Source organism: Bison bison, unplaced genomic scaffold, assembly GCF_000754665.1.
Source record: "Bison bison bison isolate TAMUID 2011002044 unplaced genomic scaffold, Bison_UMD1.0 scf7180017864032, whole genome shotgun sequence".
Lineage (NCBI taxonomy): Eukaryota > Metazoa > Chordata > Mammalia > Artiodactyla > Bovidae > Bison > Bison bison.
The window spans coordinates 6,020,476-6,043,179 of record NW_011494604.1 but is presented as its reverse complement, the minus strand read 5'-3'; the positions used below and the strand labels follow the sequence as shown (position 1 = coordinate 6,043,179).

At 53.0% G+C, this 22,704-nt stretch overlaps 1 protein-coding gene across 1 annotated transcript in view; it reads right to left on the bottom strand.

The window, feature by feature from the left end:
* The window catches only part of XXYLT1 (xyloside xylosyltransferase 1), a 174,698-nt gene that overhangs the window by 135,376 nt on the left and 16,618 nt on the right, over positions 1-22,704 (bottom strand). Inside the window, exon 2 of the mRNA XM_010834387.1 lies at positions 9,587-9,734. Within this exon, the coding sequence (XP_010832689.1) occupies positions 9,587-9,734 (148 nt within the window). The remainder of the gene's footprint in view (positions 1-9,586; positions 9,735-22,704) is intronic.

The window sequence follows — 22,704 nt, the reverse complement described above, 5'->3', positions numbered from 1 at the left end:
AACAAAGAAATCCAAACTGAATATAGCTTTTACTACATTTGTCAAATTTCACCTAAGGGGGAAAAAAGAAAAAGATGGAATTTTAAAAGCTTTCTGCAAAAGGCTGCACACTGACCTCAGTGTTTCAAAGCAGGAATGAATGAGAGCTGTCAGTCTGGATCTTCCCACTTTGGTTTTATCCCCCACCTGCAGGCTTTCCAACCTGGACTCCATTCTTTTTCACGTGGACCTGTGAACCTGGGTTGAGATTCATCGATGCACAAATTACCCATGATTCACACCAGCCTTTTCCATCTAGCACCACTGACCCAAAGTGGATCCCAAAATGTCCTCACTAGAGTCCAACTGTCTACCTTCAGCCTCAGGACAGCAAGGCCCCCTGGAGAGATGGCTGAAAGAAGGGTGCTCAAGGGTGATGGCACCCATGATGCCAGGAGAAGGGGGCGCCGGGAGCAGGCAGGGCTGGGCCACCCTCCACTCATCACCAGTCACCTTTTCATTCTGTTCTACAACAGCAAGCATCACACGAGGTTTCAGAAAGGTGACTCTAGGGCAGAAGACGCTGAGGGCCCAAGTCCTGCACTTTCAGGGAGCTGACAGCATTTTGCATTTGCCCAATCTTTATACACGCAGATGTCGCTAGGAAGCAGGAGCGGTATGGGGCTGACGGTATTGATAATGTGCTAGGACTGCACAGATTTCAGATGCTCTGATGCTGGGAGCTGGTGGAAAAGGTGTTGCAGGTGGGGGGAGAAGCATTTTAAGCTGCATTACTCCATTTCCAGCTCACAGTAACCCTGAGAGGAAGGCAGGTCAGAGATGGGCGTCCTCACCTGGGAGATAAGCGGTCACATGACTTGCCCAGGTTCATCCAGAAAATCTCCTTCTCCCACATCAGAAGCTCCTTCCAAAAGGCAAAACCGGGTGCCTAAGAGTCTGAGAGTGCCTCCAGCCCCACACACTTTGGTGCTTTGTTTGGAGGCACGTCTTATACTGCCAGTTACTGGGCGCACACCACGAACCAGGCACAGTGCTGAGGGCTGCTGCTGCTGCTGCTAAGTCACTTTCAGTCGTGTCCGACTCTGTTCGACCCCATAGACGGCAGCCCACCAGGCTCCCCCGTCCCTGGGATTCTCCAGGCAAGAACACTGGAGTGGGTTGCCATTTCCTTCTCCAATGCATGAAAGTGAAAAGTGAAAGTGAAGTCGCTCAGTCGTGTCCGACTCTTAGCGACCCCATGGACTGCAGCCCACCAGGCTCCTCCGTCCATGGGATTTTCAAGGCAAGAGTACTGGAGTGGGGTGCCATTGCCTTTTATCTCCTTAATCCTCTGAATTTTCTCATCCTCATTTTACAGAGTGATCCAGAGAGGAGACAAGCTAACACCTCACCATGTTCCAGGCACTGTTCTAAGCCTATTAAGTATACTAATTCATTTAATTCTTGTAACAACCCCCTGAGCTGTGAACTGTTACTGTCTCCATTTTACAGACAAGGAAGCCAAGGCCTAGGCAGGTTCAGCAACTTGGCCAGAGTCACACAGCAGGCCCTGAGACAGAAAAAGGACCTTAGACTAAAACTAAGGGCATCTGAAGAGTGTGGCCTTTAGATAATAAGAATGTATCAATATCAGTTTATTAATTGTAACAAATGTACCACATTAATGTAATATGTTAATAATAAGAAAATTGGAGCACATGGGAACTCTCAGTGCTATGCTCACATTTTTCTATAGGTGTAAAACTGTTCTAAAAAATAAAGTCTATTGGTTTTTTAAAAAGTGACTAGCCTAGACTAGATAGGGAGACCGACGTGCAGAAGATGCACAGGCCCAGAGTGCTGAGAATCAAAGGGGATCCTGAGAAGCTAGAGCCAAGAAGATAGACAGACACACACACACAGATCTGGAGGAGTATCCACCAATTTGAAAACTATGAAACATATAAAAAATACACACATATACCACCTGCATGGCTGTAAACTCAGGGTATGTATACTGAGGGAGCGAATGCCTGGCTGGTAAGGACCAAGGAGATGATGGAGCCCGATATGCTCGCTGAAGAGTGAGGAAACTGAGGCCAGGAGACAGTGGGAGCGGGACAGCCAAGATCCTCATCCCAGTCCTGCCTCTTAGTCAGCAGGTGACTTGGTCAAATCCCCGCACTTCTCTGGACACCGTAGTGTCCATCTATAAAACTGGGATGTCAATTCCTGCTTACACCACAGAACTGTTAGGAGGCTTCAACTAGATAATACATCTGCTCTGACAACCCCTGCTCTCTGGGATGTACACAACCTCCTATGGATGATAAGGTCACAGCAAAGGACAACACGACGCCCTGTTCCAGCCCGGAGCTGACAACTGGCCAGATCCCACCTCTCTGGCCAGCACACCCATCCAGCACAGTCTTTTCCCCCAAGCTGGGCACTGGTTTTCTCCTGGGAACAAATGGGAGAGATAGCCATTGGTGACCTAGACAGCTGTGGGGTCCCTGGATAGTAAAACTTGGGAACCACTGCTTTAGGAGCAACTGACCTGAAGAAATGCCAAAACGAAGGAATCATAATCAGCAGCGACTCACTGTGAAGTCAGTACTTTCCCACACTGACCTTTCCCCACAACAGCCCTGGAACCAAGGGAAAAGCATCCCCACTTCACAGATGGGAAAGCTGAGCCTGGACAGGGGAAAGGAGGCAACACTGAACTTTCTCTCCTTACTCAAAGCCCCAGAAACAGTGCTGGAGCAAAGCCAGCCCTCAAATTTTGGTTGACTGACTCATGAGCAAACTGAAGCTTCTGCAAATGTGAACCCTCCCTGGACTGTACCCAAGGGCAAGCCTGAAGGGTGAGCCTGGACACTTGAGCAGCAGAGCTGGGCCGGCCTCTCACCCAAGCTGCGAAAGTGTGGGGCTGTCCCTGATGAGCGCTGGTTGAGAGTCAGCCATGTCCTTGCTCAGTCAGGCTCTGTGACCCAGGGAAGGTCTCTGCCCCTCTCTGTGCCTCAATTCCCTTGTGGGTCACAGTGGGGTCACAGTGCCTCCTGCACCACCTCCCCCCAGTATAGGTGGACATGAACATCCTCTATAAAGATGAAAGGTTGTGATTAAAGGAGATTTTTTCCCCAGACAGGCAGAGGACACCCATGTCCTCATCTCAAATGCCCCCTCCACAGTGTGCCCCAAGCAGAGCCACTGCAAGGGACGGTCCCCACACCCCAAGGATGACCCCACCTGAGTCCCCTCCAGCACACAGAGCGGGCCAGAAGCCAGTGCAGCCAGCACAGCCCACGAGCATCAACCTCAGAAATCCTGAGCCCAGGGGTACCTCGGAAATCCTGAGCCCAGAGGTGCCAATGCCTTGAGCACAGGCCAAGACAGGAGAGGTGGTCCAGCCCACCTCCGTGCAGACACAGGCTGTACACAACTTTATTCCTCAACTGCAGGCAGGGAAACCAACAGGTCCCAGCAGGAACACAGGTCCCTGCTAACATGACCCCATAACACACAGACCAGAACAAGCAGCTGGCCAGACTCCACTGCGGCCTAAGGTCTATCTGCTATGGAGCTGATTTTGCCTAAGGCTCACTCAGAATTTCCTATACCCCTGCTCCAACAGACACCATGGTAAAAAACAGTCAGCTGCCTAGGCTAGGCCCTCAGAAGCCAGATAGATGCATAGCATGCTAATGCTAACTCTATCATCCAGGCCCGGTTCCAGGGCCCAAGGGGGCCAGACTCATGGGGTCTAGGAGGGAAAGTACTAGCGGAAAAGAGCAGGGTCTCCTCGAACTTTCCAGGACTGAGGCCTCACCAGGGTCTAATCAGGCCGTGGGCCTCCCTCCTCCTGAGCTCCTTCTGCCTGGCCTCTGAGGTTTCTCAAGACAAGCCTGAGCCTGTCTCCAAAAGACCCCAGAAGTGCGCCAAGCTTCAAAATCCTCTTTTCCTCCTTCCTTCCACCTTTCCCTCAACCTCATTTGTCATTATTTCACACATTCATCTCATTCTCATGGGCTATCTATCTCCATTCAGTGCTCAGAGGAAAGCAATGGGACTGGAGGCTAATTCACGCTAAAGTGCAAAGGACTACAGGCAAGAGGCCCCAGGGCAGGAATACCTGCGCTGGTTGCACAGGGCTGATGAGCTCATAAATCAGTCTGCTTTGTCTGCTCTCATAAGTTCTTTACTTCCTTCCGTTCTTAACCCACAGAGTTGTTAAAAGCTGGAGGGAGTTCGTAACTGTTCCCACAGCAGCCACTGTAGCAGTATCTGCAGTTCCACCCTTCAAAGCCCACCTCACGTTCCACCTCCTCCCTGGGTCTCATGGAAAGAGCGGGGCTGTGCAAACGCTGGGATGCCTCTCAGGTCTCACCTGGCTCTGCAGTTCCCCTTGCGTATGTGACATGTGTGCACACACACGCACATCCAGAGTAGCTGCCACATGAAGCCAGGGAGTCTACCCGTGGTCCCTCCCAGCCTGTCCAGCCAATGGACACTCAGTAAAGATATGTGCTGGGCCCCACCATCTCCCCCTGTAATCCACTCCCAGTCTCAGACACCTCCTAAAGCATGGATCCGGTCAAGGACCTCCCTGCCAGATGCTCACAGAGGCTCTGCCCCATGTGTGAGGAGCCAGCCCCCCAGCCTGGCATCCAAGCCCCTGGCATATGCCAACCTCCCCACCCACCTTCTCTCTCACGGCTTCCCAACATGCGCCCTAATGTGTCTGTCAATGGAGGCAGTGTGCTATCTCCCAAACACTCACCACACTCTTTCCAACTGCCTGAACGGCTCATTACCTGTTTCTACACAATGAAATTACCCACCCTTCAAAGCCCACCTCAAGTCCCACCTCCTCCATGAAGCCTTCCTCCTTCCTTCTAAATGCCTGTGACTCTTCCGCTTCTGAATGCTCAGCCCTGTGTGCATCTCCCTTGCGGTCTTCATGACATCCTGCCTCGTCACTGGACTATGCTGCCCACCCCACCGTCATGAGTCCAGCACACATCTCTGGGACACCCGCAGTGCCTAGCACCAGGTCATGCAAACACCAGACCCTTGGCAAAGGATATCTATTGGCAAAGCGTTGACCCTAGGACAAGAGAGCCTTCCAGGAAAGTCTCCTGGGGTCTGTGGCCAGCCTTACACACTGCTGACCGTGTGGGCACCTGCCTTTCCCTTCCCACCACGGACCAGGCATCATGGCTCAGTCTAGGTAAGGGCTGTTTTTATGGCCTGGTGTCTCTAAGCCAGAGCCAAGAGCTCCTTGGAGCCATGTGACACAGAAGGAAGCTGCTCTTTGCACCCTCCACCTCCAGTTGGGCAAAAAAATATTTTCTTTTCCATTGCATAAGATGCTTCCAATGGTGACAAGCCCAACACTACTGACAGGACATAAAAGCCCTGTGGGTGTGAGTGAGGAGCAGAGAGAGGCCGCGTGTCTGCATAGGACACATGGGTAGGCAAGTGTGAGCAGCAGGAGCAGCTAGTCGCACGTGGCCCCTCCAACAAGCAACGGAAGGAGACACAAGGTCTGACCAAAATCAGAGGCAGCACGATCCACCAGCAAGGTGCCTTCATGCTCTCTGCGGACGTGATCTGAGAGGAGCGGATGGTCAGGGTAACACACACGGGGCTAACCATCACCACCCGGCCCAGCCAGGCCCCCCACTGCAGGGCTGCAGCAAGGGGCCCAGAAGAGAAGAGGGGCAAGGCTCTGGAAGCCTCAGGGGGCTGTGCGGGTTTGAGAGGTTGGCACGTAGGTTGTGCCATCAGGATGAGCCAGGGTCAAGGCCTCAGGAACCCAAGGGGAGGCCCAGCTCATCCCAGAACTCAGAGAAGGAGCTTTCCCCCAGATCCTCGCTTTCTCTCCTGTCAAGTGGGGACAGCAACCGCCTTGAAGTTCATACGCGGCTGCCTTGGGTCCTTCCAAGAGGCCAGGCATCAACGGGCTTGGGAAACTGTACAGAACCTTGCCCATGCTCGTTGAGACCCTGGGGCAGAGGCAGCCAACACAGGCAGGCTTTGTAAGGCTAATTTTGGCCGATGAATTGCACCTGCAGGGAGCTGGCCTAAGGAAATCATCCTAATTAAAGAAAATAATCCTTATACATGAGGACAGTCATCACAGTGTAATTTATGATCGTAGGAAAAAAACAGAAAACGTCTAGGTAGCTGAGAATACAGAAATGACAAAGCGAACTAAGGTTTAGCTACTCAATGGAACCATTCAAAAATTTTTCAAAGGCTATGATTACATAGAAAATGGTGATGAGTGACATTAACTGAATAAGTCATGATACTTGTACCATTTCTTTCAATTTTTCAGCTTAAATGAAGGTTGAATTTCATACTTTAATATATAAGAAAGACTCATAATGCTTTAAATATGTAGTCCAACTTCTACTTTGCCTAAATTTTTTAAAAGCTATGTGCTGGGAAGATATTAGGAAATACTCAGAGAATTAACAAAGCGGTGATGTTGGCAACCCACTCCAGTACTCTTGCCTGGAAAACCCCATGGACGGAGGAGCCTGGTAGGCTGAAGTCCATGGGGTCACGAAGAGTTGGACATGACTGAGCGACTTCACTTTCACTTTTCCTTTCATGCATTGGAGAAGGAAATGGCAACCCACTCCAGTGTTCTTGCCTGGAGAATCCCATGGACAGAGAAGTCTGGCAGGCTACAGTCCACAGGGTTTCAAAGAGTCGGACACGACTGAATGACTAATGCTAACTAACTGTGTTTTATAAGGGGGAGGGGAAGAGAGACGTTACTTCAATACACAGAAATAACCTGGATTTGGGGGACAAACTCCAGACAGGACTTCCTGAGATGTAACTCAGGGGAACACAGGCTTTTCTGAACCAGCCCTCCTGGGTGAGACCAAAGGTTTATGATCCACCCACATCCCATTCTCACTTTCCCAGAGAAAGAAGAACACTGAGAAAGAAACAAAATAAACCAAAATAGCAAGAATGTGGCAATTACACAAGAACAAAATCATCAACAAAGCACAAGACAATAGCAATTTCTATGACTGAAAACAATGAAAACAAAAAAGGCAGCAATAAAGAGACAGGACAAACTCAAGACAGCACTAATGTTGCTTTGGAAACAAAACTCCTTCCGAAAATCACAGGAATTCCAAAGGCTCTGCCCAGTAGGAGTTTGCAACACTGCCAAGTGTTATGCAGCCGCCAGACTGCTGGGCGGAAACACCCAAGCTCCGTGGGAGAACTCCAGGACAGCTTGCTTCATTTTATGATTATCAAACTTTAGTAACTCCTAATAATGCGCTTCTTAGGAAGCAGACTTCGGGTGGATGGATAAATGAACCTCTGGCATCATTCACCTAAAAACCCAAGAAAAGTGTCTGTGTTTGGGTCGGCACATCTCACACAGCACCATCCCCACCTCCTGACACTGGGCCCCCAGGGCCAGGGAGCACGTGGAGGGATATCTACTGCCCAGACAGCAAGGCCCAGGCCACAGACTCTTCTCTGCAGATGTGGGCCCAGGGACAGGGCCAGGCTACTGGGCAGGGCAGAGTCAGTGAAGCAGACAGGAAGCATCCTGGGTCCCTAACCACAGTCATCGAGGCAGAGAGTGGAGCCTGGGTCCCTAATTCTTGTCATCTGCACTTAAGAGTTCACACCGTGTTCCTGACGAGCCCCTCCCTCTGGGTGCCCCAAAGCATGACCTGGCCTAGAGTTTAGCACGTGATGGGCAGAGACCTACCAGCTGATGAGGGAGGGAGGGAGGGAGGGAGGAGGCCTGCCTCCCCCCAGATCTCCTGATGTTCTTCATCACGCCTTCTGTCACGGAGCTTCATTCAAGGCCAATCGTGCATCCTGGACAGCACAACTGGGCAGGCCCTTAAGGCCCATCTGGTCGAGAATCTCAAATTGCTAGTTTAACCACAAAACCCTTTGATCAAATAGAATCCTGCTCTCAAGCCTGCTCTACACAGCGACCAAAATGGACTGCAAGGAGTGAAGCACGGGTGGGAGAGAGAGGGGGTAAGAAGGGTAAAAGAAGGGTAAAACCCCTCTTCTCTCTGCTCCCCAGAACTACAAAATCTCCTAGGGCGATTCCTGGAAGCCTAGACTCTTCACTAGGTCAGCTCCTGCAATTCCAGGTGGGGACACTGAGGTCTCAGCAAAGGCACACGGGGTCAGCAGCACAGCTGGGACCAGCAGCTATATCTGTCTGCTCCCTGGAATCCAGGAGGGCAGGGCCACAGCTTCCTGCAGGCTGAGATGCCCACAGCACCTGCACAGGGTCTGCCCAGAGAAATCACACCTGCCCACCCGAGGGGAGAGGAGTGACTGCCAGTCACTCAACTCCTTGGTCAGCTCACACGTGTGTGAGCTCCAGGGCTGTGGGGGACTCGGGGCGCTGCTGGAGCTGCACCTGGTTTCCCCACAGCATCACAAATGTCAGCTCTCCTCCCGTGCCCTTCAGGTGAGTGAGTCCCCTCTCTCTTCGGACCCGCACTCATGAAGCTCCCTGAGCCCTCGCCTGACATCTAAGAGAACAGGCAGGTGCAGGAACTTGCCCCAGGGAGACAAAGTCTCAGCCAAGATGGATGGGCTAGATTATCCTATACTAGGACAACCTGCCAACAGGAACCCGGCCTCGGCCTCTGTCTCCTGAGTTCCTGCTTCACCAGGAATTCGGGCAGTGGTGCTCAGCTCCTCTCCCACTCGGGGCTGCTGGGCAGGAGCAGAGACCTCCCAAGTGGCCAGGCTGTCCCCTGGGCTGTTGGGTCCCACCTGGCCTGGTCACAGTTTGGAGAGCTGCTACCCCAAGATCCCAGAACTCCCCTCCTCACCCCGACAAAGCTCAGCTCATGGCTCACTGTGGCTAGAAATAGGGGTGGGCAGGGGCCAATACCCAGGGCCCCAGATTCAATCATAGACTATTTGGAGGAGAAGAACCCAGAAGCCTGGTATACCCCACGAAATGAGACCCCAACCCCCTACAAGGCTTCTAGTCCAAGGATAACCTGCCGGCGCTTCCACACAAGGCCGACCTATCACAGACCAGACAATCCATCTCTTCTGCCCCGCAGGGACCAAAGCCCAGAAAATACTTTAATTGTGCATCAGAGTTTCAGAAAAAGTCCTCCTAAGTCATAATGTGCACTTCTAACATCTCAGTTTGATAAGTTAAAGTCAGATAAGTACAGGCTCAAACCAGAAAGATCAGGATCAAAGATTGACATACAGGGTCATTTAGTCCAACCTGCCATTTTACAGATAAGCAAACTGAGTCTCAGAGAGGTGTGTGTGTGTGAGGAGCAGTCAGGGCTGGAGCCCAGGTGCCCCAACCCAGAATGTCGGTGCTGCACAACTCACACGGGGGACTCGTGAGTAGGCCCTGGGAGCTGTGTAGCCCAGGGCCCTGCCCTGGAGTCTCTGTGCAGGGAGCGCTGTACACGGAGGGCGTGGCTGCCCCCTGCCCTCTCCATCGTGTGGAGTAGAGCTTTGTCTGCTCTCTGATACAGGGCACCAGCAGTGCTGGAGCCGGGAAAACAGATGCCAAGTCACAGCCCAGGGCCCGCTGTCCCGCTGCTCAGGTTACCTTTGGGCATGATCTGATGCATGGCCACTGAGAGGAAGAAGATGGAGTCGCTGTAGTAGGTCCCAGAGCCAGCACTGAAGTGCTTCTGCATGGCCTCCACGACAGGGAAGAGCTTGTCTGTCAGCACGCCAACATCGTGGAAGACGACCTGCGGGAGGGCACAGGGAACAGCAAGAGTGAGCACCCCAGGTGGGGCCCCAGCACACACACGGGCCGTGGACAGGACAGATATGGCCTCTCCAGGGCCCACAAGAAAGGGACATGGAATCCCTAAGAGCTAAGGAAACGGGGAGCAGTGGGGAGTCAGCAGAGTCCAGCAATGGGGATGGGACACCAAGTGCGAGGGTGCGTAGGCAGACACGTGGGGCACAGTGGAAGAGGAGTGGGCGCCAGGGAATGGGCGCTGCCCCCAGTCTGCCTCTGCGCTTCAAACTGCCCCACACTGGAGGAAGCCCTGTGCCCAGAGACTGGAAACCAAGTTAAAGGGGCTGGTCACGAAGTGAGGACCCTCAGCAAGTCTAGGGGCCTGGCACTGGCTCCAGCATCGCCTGGAGGCCACTATACATGTTCTGCATTGCAGTCAGACGTTCCACCTCCCTGCCCAACAGTGTGACAGGGAGAGGGTCTGGCCACTAGAAAATGAAATCTGAAAAATGCCTGGAGATGCAGTCAACTCATCCATTGACTCAACTACCATTTCTTGAGTGTCCCAGGCACTCTGGAGGTGCTGAGAGAGGTATCAGGAGAAACCAGGCACCACCTTCCTCAAAACACGCAGAGTCTAGAGATGTCACTAGCGGCTCTGTCACAGAGCTCTGCAGTTTATGAAACACTCTCATACACACATAGATCCCCACTACAACCTGGCCTTCAGCAGGCAGACATCCAACTACAACTGAGAAAGTAGGTACTCAGAGATGTTACACTCATTCAAGATCACAGAGCTAACAACTGGCAGAGCCAGAACTGAACCGTGGCCTCCAGACTCCAAGTCTCACACTCTTTCAGCTCCACACAGCTCCTCTTTTCCTTAACAGTGACCCATAGAGGAAAACATCAGCAAGATCAGCAATTAAAGGAGACATGAGAGCCTCCTGAATCAGTTTCCCTTGTTTGACATTATTCCAGATGATCAGCCCATCCCACAGAGAGCCCCAGCCTCACATGAGACACCAGATTACCATGCACTCTGCTCACATACGTCTTGCAAGTCTTCCCTGTTGCTCTGTGTGCCCCGCAACACCCAGTACATTCCACTGCACACAGAGGAGCTCAATAAATGCACCCAGGCCAGAGCCCAGATGCCCCTCCTCCTCCTCCCACGAGATCTGCGGATGACGTTCCACTTCCATCTTCCTTGGCAGCTAACAGGACAGGATGAGCCTGCGAGGTGGCCACCACCTCGACTCTAGGGTCAAGGACCTGTCTGAACAGGGTGCCAACCATGAAAGGAGGAGCCACACGAGGCCCCTGTCTGGCTTGCAGACACTGTCAGCAGCCCTGCTGCAAGAGAAATGACAGATGTGGGCAGTGCCCGAGAAGTCCCAGAGCAGGTAGGCTCCATTTTGTCACTTACCTCTGCCCTTTCCCTCCACCTGCCCAGGTTCCTCCCGGGCCAGCCCTCGGTGCCACACCCAAGCCTGCAGCCCCAGAGCTGTCAGCGCTCAGATGGCTAGAACAAGCACCTCACGGCCCCTCAGTGGCCAGCTGTCCCGTCTGCTCCCCCCTACTTTAGGTTCTGCTTTTAGCCAGAAATCTGTTTTTGTCTTAACTCATTTAAGTGTTTCCTTTTTATTCTCAGATCCACTTAAATTTCTAAAACACTATTAAACAAAAAAATCTTTTATACTGTGTTAGCCCTCATCATTCCCTATCTGTAAGCCTTTAAATTTTTTATCTCTTCATAAAAGTCTTTTTACAACTTCTTGTCATTTGTCTCCTAATGCACTGTTTGCCTTTATCCTTTTTCTGACTTTTTTTCTCCCCCTTTGACTTTTTCCCCTTTCTGTGACCTCTCAACCTGGGCTTCCCTGGTAGCTCAGCCAGTAAAGAATCCACCTGCAATGCAGGAGACCTGGGTTCCAGCCCTGGGTTAGGAGGATGCCCTGGAGAAGGGAACGGCTACCCACTCCAGTATTCTGGCCTGGAGAATTCCACAGACTGTATAGTGCATGGGGTCACAAAGACTTGGACACAACTGAACGACTTTCACTTTCACTTTCTTTTCCAACCTGGGATGTGGAATCCAGACCAGTTCTGCTGTTTCTCAACACAGGTACCAAACTAGGGCTTTGGCCTTGACAACCCCACACACATTGCTCCCCTGACATCCTGGCTGCAGGGGCACCACAAACTTCACAGGCTTCCCCACCTCCTGTCTTGCGCCCTCCAAACCAGCCTCTGTTGTAATGAAAGATGAATTTTCCAAATATGCAAATTCATTTCTCTTCATCTTTGGCTTCAAAACTTCCACTGGCTCCTCAGAGCCCCGGGTCACAGTCCAAATGCCCCAGCAAGGCCCCACACTAGTGGTTCCAGCTGCCCTTCAGCCCTCCCCTCCCTGGGCACTGAGGGGAACTGAACCAGGCAGTCTCCGCCCTGCCCACCACACCCTGGTGTCCTGCGTCCCACGTGTTTGCCCCTGCTCTTTGCACCGTCTGGAACAACCTCTCCCAGCCACCATGTGCCAGGTAAACTCCAGCCAGTCTTCCACTCTTGCTCAGACACCCACTTCTGGCCTCCCCACGGCTTCCCACAATGTGTCAGGCTGTCCTGAGCACCCTGTGTCACAAGGAGGGAGGCTCCACTTCCCATCTGTCTCCTCTGCAGGTCCCGCTTCTGCACTGGCTGGATGGGGCACTCCTGGAGGCCAGGATCTGGGGCGCTTGGGGCCCTGGGAAAGCCCCAGGCCATGAGGACAGGCTCGCTGAACTTAATAAGCTGCATTCTACCCAAGCTACTAGACCTCTCGGAGCCTCGAGTGGGCCTCAGTTTCTTCATGGATAACACAGGAATGACAACACCTCGCCGCCTATAAGGACCACCTGGGACAAGCAGATAAAGCACCTAGCTCAGGGGTTGCCATGCTTCACTCAATCCAAAGTGTTAGCATTCTGCACACGTGCACCCACACAGACACAGCCCCTCCTTGGTCCCCTGAGCTTCCTCTGTGATAGAATACTACACGCACACACACATGCACACACACATGCACGCACATACCCAGCCCCTCCTTCGTCCCCTGAACTCCCTCTGCTCACAGATCAGCCTTCACTCATGAGCCGGCTTTTCCCTCTGAGCCTCATTACACCTCTAACAACTGCTAGAAACTGGAATTTGACAAGAAGCTGGAAGCTGACAAGAGGGCCCTCAGAAATGGAAGCCTCTGCATTCATTAAAAAGGAAGAGAAAAAAATGGATGTGTACCCACACACACTCAGAACAGAGTCCACCACGGCGAAGCCATGGGGAAGAGACAGCGAGCAGCAGCCGGCTCCCTCCCCTCCCCAGGCCCCCATCTCACCCCAAAGCTTCACAGGAGACAATTACATCCCATCAGCATTAATAGATTTATGAGGACAAACTGTACTGGGTACGTTGTTCCAAACACTGTACGGAGAAGCCAGCTCCAATGAATATTTCATATAATAAATCTACTTAAGGATAAATTATTATGTTCCATGGAATACACTTTCTGCAGCAAGAAGCAAAGCACAGACACTGCAAGCGTGAATCAAAGCGCCAGGCCTGCCGGGATCTCAAACAGGTTTGTAAACTGTGGTCTCCTGAGGGTGGGCTCAGAGTCTGGCACTCTCTGAAGCCCCCCAGCCCAGCCAGGGGCTAGTGCCTGGCAGCGGTGATCAAAGCAAGAGTGATGGAAGAGAGAAAAAAAGAGGGAGGGGGCAGAGAACATGCTCCCCTCCTGCCACCCCTCCCTCTGCCCCTCCTTTTCAGATCCCCCACTTCAGGGGCCGCAGGAAGAAATACCACATAACCCAGAAACCCAGGGCCACAGGGTGACTCCCATACTGAAGGCAGCTGACCCACGAGAAGATCCAAGATGACAGTTTACAGCAACTGACTACAATTTTTTTAGAGATGTAGATTAAAAAGCCAAATCTTACGTGCAACTTTTATTAATTTATGTATGTGAAAGTGAAGTCACTCAGTTGCGTCCAACTCTTTACAACCCCATGGACTGTAGCCCACCATGCTCCTTGGTCCACAGGATTTTCCAGGCATGAATACTGGAATGGGTTGCCATTTCCTTCTCCAGGGGATCTTCCCAACCCAGGGATCAAACCCGGGTCTCCCGCATTGTAGGCAGACGCTTTACCGTCTGAGCTACCAGGGAAGCCCAATTTATATGTACATATTTTAAATTATAAAAATCTTATTCATGATTATTTCCATCTACTACACACCTTACAAATTGAATTTTTCCAAACCCTTCATGTGCTCCTCAACACGAATGTCTTTACCAACCCCAGAGTCAAGTTGAGTCATTCAGAGCAGTTTTCCAGAACACATCATCCAATCATCCATTCAAGATGTTTCAGACACAGCCCCTTATAAATCTGTGTGGGATGTTGTCACCAGAAATGGCATCTCTCCCAGCCCTAGAGAACCCATGTCCATACCATTAAGGCAGTTGGTTTTTTCACCAGCCTATAACCAGATATTTGCAGCCACTTTAAAAGGATCCCTTATATCAATATTCCACATTTATAATTATGAGATCAAAATCCCAGAAACAGTGGCTAAATCTCTGTTAAATTTTTCGGCTTCCTTTTACCTTTAATGAAGTCTGTCAAGAGAATTCTAGGAGCACCCATATTCAGTAATTAATGCTTCAGGCTAAGGTGGTCTCAAGCTGTACTTTGTTGTTCAAAATAAAGCATGTAACCGAGAGAGTGCCACATAAAATAAGAGACTGGAAAGACATCTCTCTTGCAAAGGACAGCCTGGGGATGGGGGAGAAGGGACGTTTGCCTCATATCCATTACATACAACACCTTCTCGACACCTTCTCCAACATGGGGAGGCCAAAGCACCCAGAACGGCACAGCCTGGTGACAGGCAGGGGCAGATGTCTGGCCCCGGGCTCACTGGCACAGATAGGCCTGAAGAGCCAGACCACTGCTCCACTAAATGTCCACTGGGGACAGAGCCATGCCAAGCCGTAGCTCAGCCTGGAAGAGAAAACTCATGTATCACTCGGCACGCCCACTACGAATCAGGTCACACAGAGCTCTTGGAGCCAAGAAGGGAGGTGGTGGGGCGGGCCCTGCGCCCAGGGAGACACCAGGCTTCCAGGAAACGCCAAGGCCTGTCTGAAGGGCGGCAGGCACAGGGCCACCAAGGATGGCCATGTCACCTCCCTGGGCCCAGCTGTCCCTGGAGGAGCTGCCGGAGGGCAGACAGACAGCACAGCACTCTGGGAAGTCTGCTCTCATTGCGGGATCCAGGCACTGCAGGAACAGCCAACAGGCGCCCGCTTCTCCCAGGGGCCTCCCAGAGCACTGGGCAGGAGAGCTGCAGTGCCAGCTTCTGGACTTGACAGGAGAGAGCCCACGACAGCTATCACCCTGCCCCGTGCGCACCAGTCTGGGGTGGAATCTCACGTGTGCTGGAGTGCCCAGCTGGGTCTGCGGGCAGTTCTGGGATCAGATGCTAAGTCCACACTTCATCACCTGGCAACCTCTGTCAAAACCCCAAAACTACCCCATCTGAAAATGGGAGAGAATCATGCTGCTGGTCTCCAGGCTTTTGTGAGGAATGCAATAGGAACTCAGTAAAGGACAGCTGATCTAATCACCCTGTTCTACGAGTGCTCAAATGCCTTTCCCAGGCAAGAATACCTTGATTTGATACAAAAAATACCTTCTGTAATAAACAGCCCAAGTCACGATACAGAATAATCAGAGCTGCCTGGCTCTGCAGCACTCCAACTGCATGAGGACTGAGTGGCCCCCCATAGGCTGGTCAGCTCCCACCAGTGTGATCCTAGTTTGGGTGGTCTTAGTAATCAATTCCAACAAGAGCTGCAGGCAAATGATTCCCTGGGGGGAAAAAAAATTCTGTTTTCTCAAGAACATCAATGATGAATGTGAAAACACGATGAATATTTTTAGGATGGAAAGAAAAATCTGCTAACAGACTGGCAGCCTTTCAATCCCACAAACATGCCAGCACATTTCCACTTCACGGCCTTCGCACCCACCACTGGTTCCCTCTGCTCACAATGCTCTCCCTTAGAGTCAAGCACAGCTGTGTCCTTCCAGCTCTTCCGGTGCCAGTTCGTATGTCACCTCCTGAGAGTTTCCCAACCAAAACGGAAGCTACTCCCCCTGCTCCACCCCACCGCACTCCTGGCTATTCAATTACCAGACTTATTTTCTCCAGAGCACAGATCACCACCTCAACAGAGATGGGCCACATTCCAGGTCTCCAAAACCTCAGTCAACCAGAGCAGGACAGAACGAGGAGAAAATAGAATGTAAGAGGGACAAGGTGGCAAACGGCGGGGAGGAGCTGAAGGATCTGTGGGCTTCTGCTCAGGGGCGAGGGTGTGGGGAATTCATTCCACCTTCTACACATGCTGGTCGTTCTCCCCAGTCCCACCCTCTACCCCTCGCAGGTTCCCACCTTGTTCCATTTTCTTGCCTGTAATGGCATAAGGATAAATGGTTACAATAAACCTCCTCCCTCTTTGAGACGTCAATTGTCTTTTGACTCAGGAGGGCTTCCCTGGTGGCTCGGATGGTATAGAATCTGCCTGCAATGCAGGAGACCCCAGGTTCGATCCCTGGTTTGGAAAGATCCCCTGGAGAAGGGAATGGCTACCCAGTTCAGTAATCTTGCCTGAAGAATTCCATGGACAGAGGTGCCTGGCAGGCTACAGTCCATGGAGTCACAAAGAGATGGACATGACTGAGCGACTGACACTTTTCAGGAGCCCAACAAGAAATCGAGGAAGAGCAGCCTGTCGTGTCTGGAGGAGAATGGGCCCTGGGCTCGGGAACTGGAGCCAGCCCCTCTGGGTGTCCAGATGATGGCACCAACTTGGATTCCCCCTTGCCCATCCTCACCTCCTTACCCCCAGTGGTGGGAGGGTCCTGGGCAAGGAGATGATGAGATGAAGACCTTGTTAGCAGAGCAAGGTACAGAGGTTACACACGGAAGGATACGCAAGAAAAAGCTCGTCTGTCTTGTACGTGCTCTGCTCTCAGACCTTCAAACACCTGGGCCTTCCAAGTGGACTTCCAGGATGACCACCAGGGGTCACGGCAAGTCACGGGGACGGAGGGTGAGGAAGGACCCAAGAGAAGACCACACACTGAGAGGAGGGGAGAGAGACAGAGAAGTGGGCCCAGATGCCCTCCAGGGCAATGCTGAAGGCAAAAGGGGTAGGGGGGAGGTCTGCACATGTCCGTGACCAGCTAGCAGTGCCATCACACAGGCCACATGCCCGTGCAGATATCATGACACAGCTGGAGGACCCCTGGGCACAAACCTATGATTTCTACAGCGCAGTGCATCCCATGCCCACAGCGCCATGGCCAGCCCCACCACCTGCCGCCCTGCCTCCCGCTCCCAGGGCCCATCTCTCAGCCCTGAGCAGCACTCTTGCAGGCAGCCGGTCACTCCCTATCTTTTCCAGCACTTACTAAAGATTTTGTTTAGTGAGCTCAAATAATCTGTACGCAGTAAGTATAATCATTCCTTAGTTCACTTCTTTTATAAATTATGAGGTTTGGGTTGTTTTAACAATGAATTTTCCTAACAGTAGGATCCAGTTTTCTACAAAATAAGCAAAAGAAAAAGCATGAGAGAGAAGGGACAGAATAAGAGCGGGAAGGAGAGCAGTGACCCTGCAGCACGTGTGTGTGCTCAGTCGCTCTGCTGTATCTGACTCCTTGTGACCCCATGGAGTGTAACTTGCCAGACACCTGTTCCCAGGCAAGAACACTGGAGTGGGTTGCCATTTCCTTCTCCAGGGGATCTTCCCGACCCAGGGATCGAACCTTGCATTGGCAGGCAGACTCTTTACCACAGAGCCACCTCGGAAGCCCCAGTGACCCTGCAGTCGCAAGGTCTGCTTTGTGAAATCTTAGGGTAAGTGTCCCAGCTCGCCCACACACCAAGGAGTCGGCCAGCTGCAGGGCTGTCAGGTCTTATCCACCAGATCCCTTGACTTCTTCTTTTTTGTGTGGCCATCTCCCATGACCTGTGACCTCCCAAAGAACACTGCTGTTTTACGTGAGTGACACCCAAGGGACGCACTGAGCCAGCTTCCTGTCTCCATCGAGCAGGCAGGAAGGTGGCCTCAGCCAGGTCTCCCACATCCCCCTCAGATCACGTGATCCCCCTCCCCTCCTGGCTTTCTGGGGTGGGGACACAGTAGGCGCCCAAGAGCACCGTGGCCCCCGGAGCGCACAGCTGAGCTCCATGCAACCAGGACAGTGTCCATCATCTCCTGGTGCTGCCACACCTAAGCTTCCTGAAAGGCCCTGGCTCAATGCTCCCCAAGATGCGGCATCGGTTCCGGAGGGGACAAACAGGACTTCTGAAGGAGCACAGAGACTAACCACTTTAATACTCACAGACTTACTTTGATATGTAAAACACTGCAAAAATTAAAACCCTTTATAACTATGATTTCACAGGTATCACCTAAGGAGAGGCTAAGAGGAAAAAAAGTGAGTCAATTTAAAATACATATTAAGCAGCTGATGCTGCAGGCAGTTCTAGGATATTGGCAAAAACCGTGAAGGAAAGAGTCAATGGCCTGACTCTGGGGACTCTGCTCACGTCCACTGCCTCCATCTGAGGTGAGGTGATGTGTTTAAAATGCCGAGAGCAGTACTGGCGGCCAGGAGGCGTCCACGGGCTAAGTCTCTGCCTCCCCAAGGTCACACACGCTGACGTCAGGACTGGGTCTCCTGAGTCCCCATAAGCAGCCTGCCCACTGAGTCCCCGCCTTAACCTCCAGCCAAGACAGTCCTCCCGCCACGCCCCACTCCCAGCACTGCTCTGTGCCCTGCCACTCGAGGAACCGGCATCTGCTCACCGTAGGGCCACAAAGGGACAAAACCAAGCAAGGGTCAGGAAGCAACGTGGACAAGCACGAGTCCAGCAGCCGGCCGCCACCAACACCACGCCCCTGATGAAGGAGGTGGCCGTGGCTGCTTGGAGAGGCGAAGTCACCCGTCCCAGGGGACGTGGTGGACGGTGGCCAAGGCCCAGCTGTGAGCCCAGGCTCTTCTGACTCCAGAATGGCAAGGCAACCACCCCCGTGGCCTGCCCTCATTCCACTTTTCTTATTTTGTCCCCTCACCAAGGGCAGAGTCCCATCGAGTGAGAAAGAGGTGTCTGGCAAGTTACACTCCACGGGGAGACAAGGAGTCGGATGCCACTGAGCGACTGAGCACACGCGCACGCTGCAGGGTCACTGCTCTCCTTCCCGCTCTTCTTTTGTCCCTTATTTCTCTCTCATGCTTTTTCTTTTGCTTATTTTGTAGAAAACTGGATCCTACTGTTAGGAAAATTCAGTGTTAAATGAAAACACCACAACCCCAGCTCTGTTGGAGAGGCACATGTTGTTGACAGCCCTCTCGAGGCCACAGGCCCACGTCTGAATTAACTCTAGCGTAGAGAACCCTTCTCCTGGATGGGCCTAGCATCCTGCCCCTGCACCCGACAGCCCCCCAGCTTCCACCTACTCAGGCCAGCATCCTCTCTCTGGCCTCCTGCTGACAGGTCTCCTCTTCACGCGGTCCACACAGCAGCCAGAGTGACCCTTCTCTGCTCAAAACCCAGAAGTGGCCCCTCCCATCACTCCGACAAAGCCAGAGCTCTCACGGGCCTCCCGAGAGGACTGCCCCATCCCTGCCACGTGCCCCGACCCCAGCGACTTCACTGCAGCCCCTGGCCCCTCTCTGCTGTTCCTCAAACCACCAGGCACCCAGACGCTCTTCCAGCTCTCTCACTCTGCCAGGTCTCTGGCCCAATGCCACCTTCTCAGTGACAGAGCCCCCACTTCCCACCTAAAGACTGCAGCAGCCTCGCAGCCCCCTCATCCTGCTAAACCTCCTAACTCACCTCCGAGGAGGCGGTACAATGTACTCATCTGCTTCTCAAGGAACAACCAAGAGATGAAACGAACCCCACCCAGTTTCGAGCCCCTATTTCCCGGTGTCCCAGGCAGCAAAGCAGACAAGTATCACTGGCTCATTCAGTCCTCTTCCTCCCAGGTCTGCTCCACAAGGGCAGGGCTCTGACTCTCCCTCTCTTCACCGACACACCCGTGTGTATCAGTGCCCTGGGACAGAGCAGACACTCCCAGGCACACGGTAAATACTGCTCCGTGGGGATTTCACCCGGCAGCAATGCCACCTGGGCTCACACAGGCCTCAGAAAGAGAGCAGTGCCCCTCTGCCTCTGAAGGTGAGGTCCCTCAGGGCCAGCAGCGCAGCTTGGCTTCCCTCTGTCACCATTCATCTGCTCTGGCCTTCAGTTCAGTTCAGTCACTCAGTCGTGTCCGACTCTTTGCGACCCCATGAATCGCAGCACGCCAGGCCTCCCTGTCCATCACAAGCTCCCGGAGTTCACTCAGACTCACGTCCATCGAGTCGGTGATGCCATCCAGCCATCTCATCCTCTGTCATCCCCTTCTCCTCCTGCCCCCAATCCCTCCCAGCATCAGAGTCTTTTCAAATGAGTCAACTCTTCGCATGAGGTGGCCAAAGTACTGCAGTTTCAGCTTTACCATCATTCCTTTCAAAGAAATCCCAGGGCTGATCTCCTTCAGAATGGACTGGTTGGATCTCCTTGCTGTCCAAGGGACTCACAAGAGTCTTCTCCAACACCACAGTTCAAAAGCATCAATTCTTCGGCACTCAGCCTTCTTCACAGTCCAACTCTCACATCCATACATGACTACTGGAAAAACCATAGCCTTGACTAGATGAACCTTTGTTGGCAAAGTAATGTCTCTGCTTTTGAATATGCTATCTAGGTTGGTCATAATAAGCACTGGAATTTGGCCCTTCCCTCAAGCTGTGTGAGCACACAGACTGTTCCACAGAGGGCACAGCCAGGTACTGGTGAGGGCCAGGCCTCTGCCGCCCTGCAAGGCAGCCCCCAGCCTCCACCCTGACCTGCCAGTTGCCACAGCTCAGGCCCACAGCTGTGCCCACAACAGTGGGGACCCCTCTGCAAGTCACAAAATCCAAAGTGGGTGAGCAACACGGACAGAGCCAAGAGCCTATATGTAAAGTCACTGATTCAAGCCCTCACGTCTCAGAGAGGGACAATGAGGTCCAAAGAGGGGTGTGGCTGTCTCCCCCCATTACATGGCCCGTGGCAGCCAGTCCTGAAGCCAGGCCCCCGAGACAGAGGCGCTGCACTTGCAGCTGGAGGTACCTCCTCTAAGAGACTCAGGAAATGCTGGGGAAGAGCAGGTCAGGTCTCCACTCGACCAGAAGGCTTACAGTGGCACCGAGAACATGCGAGTCTGCCCGCAAAGCTGCCCGCAGTCTCCACTTCCCAAAACAAAGGCATCCAGACCCACCCAGGAAAGGGGAGTCTACACCAGGTCCTCGGCAGAACTCGGAGCTGGCATGGGGACCACCGCGCCAGGGAAGCACTGAGCAGCATCCAGGAAGGTGCACAGACCCCCGGACCAGGGAAGACCCTTCCAGGTGTGAAGACTGGAGAAGCTCAAGCTCGTCTCTGTCTGCAGATGGTCACCCAAATGGTCACAGCAGCAATGTTTGTGATGACAAAAAAGTGGGAGCAACCTCACTCCCCCGAAGGCCCAGGACTCTTGATTCCTCAGAGCTGAATACTCTCACGGGGCTGCAAGAAAACTCCCATGTTTCCAGGCTATAACAGATTCCCCAGAGACATCTGGAAATCCCTTCCAGATGCTGAGCACATCACAGAACAGGGCTGTATGTCAACAGCTCCTGAGAACAGGCAGTGAGACAGCAAGATCCTATTTCACCTCCTAGACCAGGGACTTGAGACAGAGCTTTCCCCGTAGTAAAGAGGAACGCTTTCATTCCACATTTGCTCTCAAAAGTTGTGCGACCCTCTGAGATCCATATCAATGACCAACTTCAGTTGCTCACATTTCTGGCCAAAGCAAAAGCTGCTCAAGGAGTCAGAAGTACAGACAACTAAACACAACTGACCCCCTAACACCTCACTTCCTCTGCCAACACTGCTCACCACACTTTGTGTAACACCCCAGCCCCCGCTGCCAAAGGGGGTCATTAACCAGGCTGGTTTTAGACAGGAACCCATGGAAGTAAGACTCTCAGACAAGCTGAGGAGCTTGTCTGTGGACAGGGAGCCCTGTCCACTGTGGACTGCAGGCGACCTGTGCCCCCGAGGCTGGCAGCAAGTAGCTGGGGACCCACACCCCGTCCATTCATTGCCTGCTCCTGGCTGAGTGACCTACAGCACAACCGGACCCCGAGTAGGTGGGCGATCAGGGATCTGAAACTTCGGCCGTGTTTCAGGTGTCAGCAGTGCCCATCCCTGGGGACCAGGACCAAAGTCTCACTCCACACTGGCCACAAGTTAAACTCATCTTAACACAGATCAGCAGCAGCCAAAATCGCCAGCAGCTTGCCCTGCCAACCACAGGGCACAGATCCACCTCCCTCCAGGGTGCCTTCAGAGCGAGGTCTCCTTCCCACGAGCTGCTCTTGTGAGCAGAAAGCTTGTCCCTCCCCCACTCTGAGAGAGGTGGGTGTCACAGGGGGATAAGGCAGCTCGGCGGGTCCCATGTCTCAGTCACCCTCTCACTCAGTACCTACACAGAACATAATAGAAGTGTGCAGCCCAGGCCACCTCTGTGCCAAACTTCGCCCTTTTGTAAGACAAACCTGAGCATCCAGGCAGCCAGCCCGCACAGCCCAGGCCGGGGCATGGCCACCTACACCAGGATCTGACCTGGGACACAGGATGGGCAGATGCAGTCCAGCGAGGCAGGCCACGAGGGGGTTTCCAGGGGGCGGACCCAGAGAGCGTACTGCCGCTGGGGGGCAGGAGGCAGACCTGGATGGGCTTCATGGAGGAGGGGGCCTCCGTGCCTCAGGTCCACC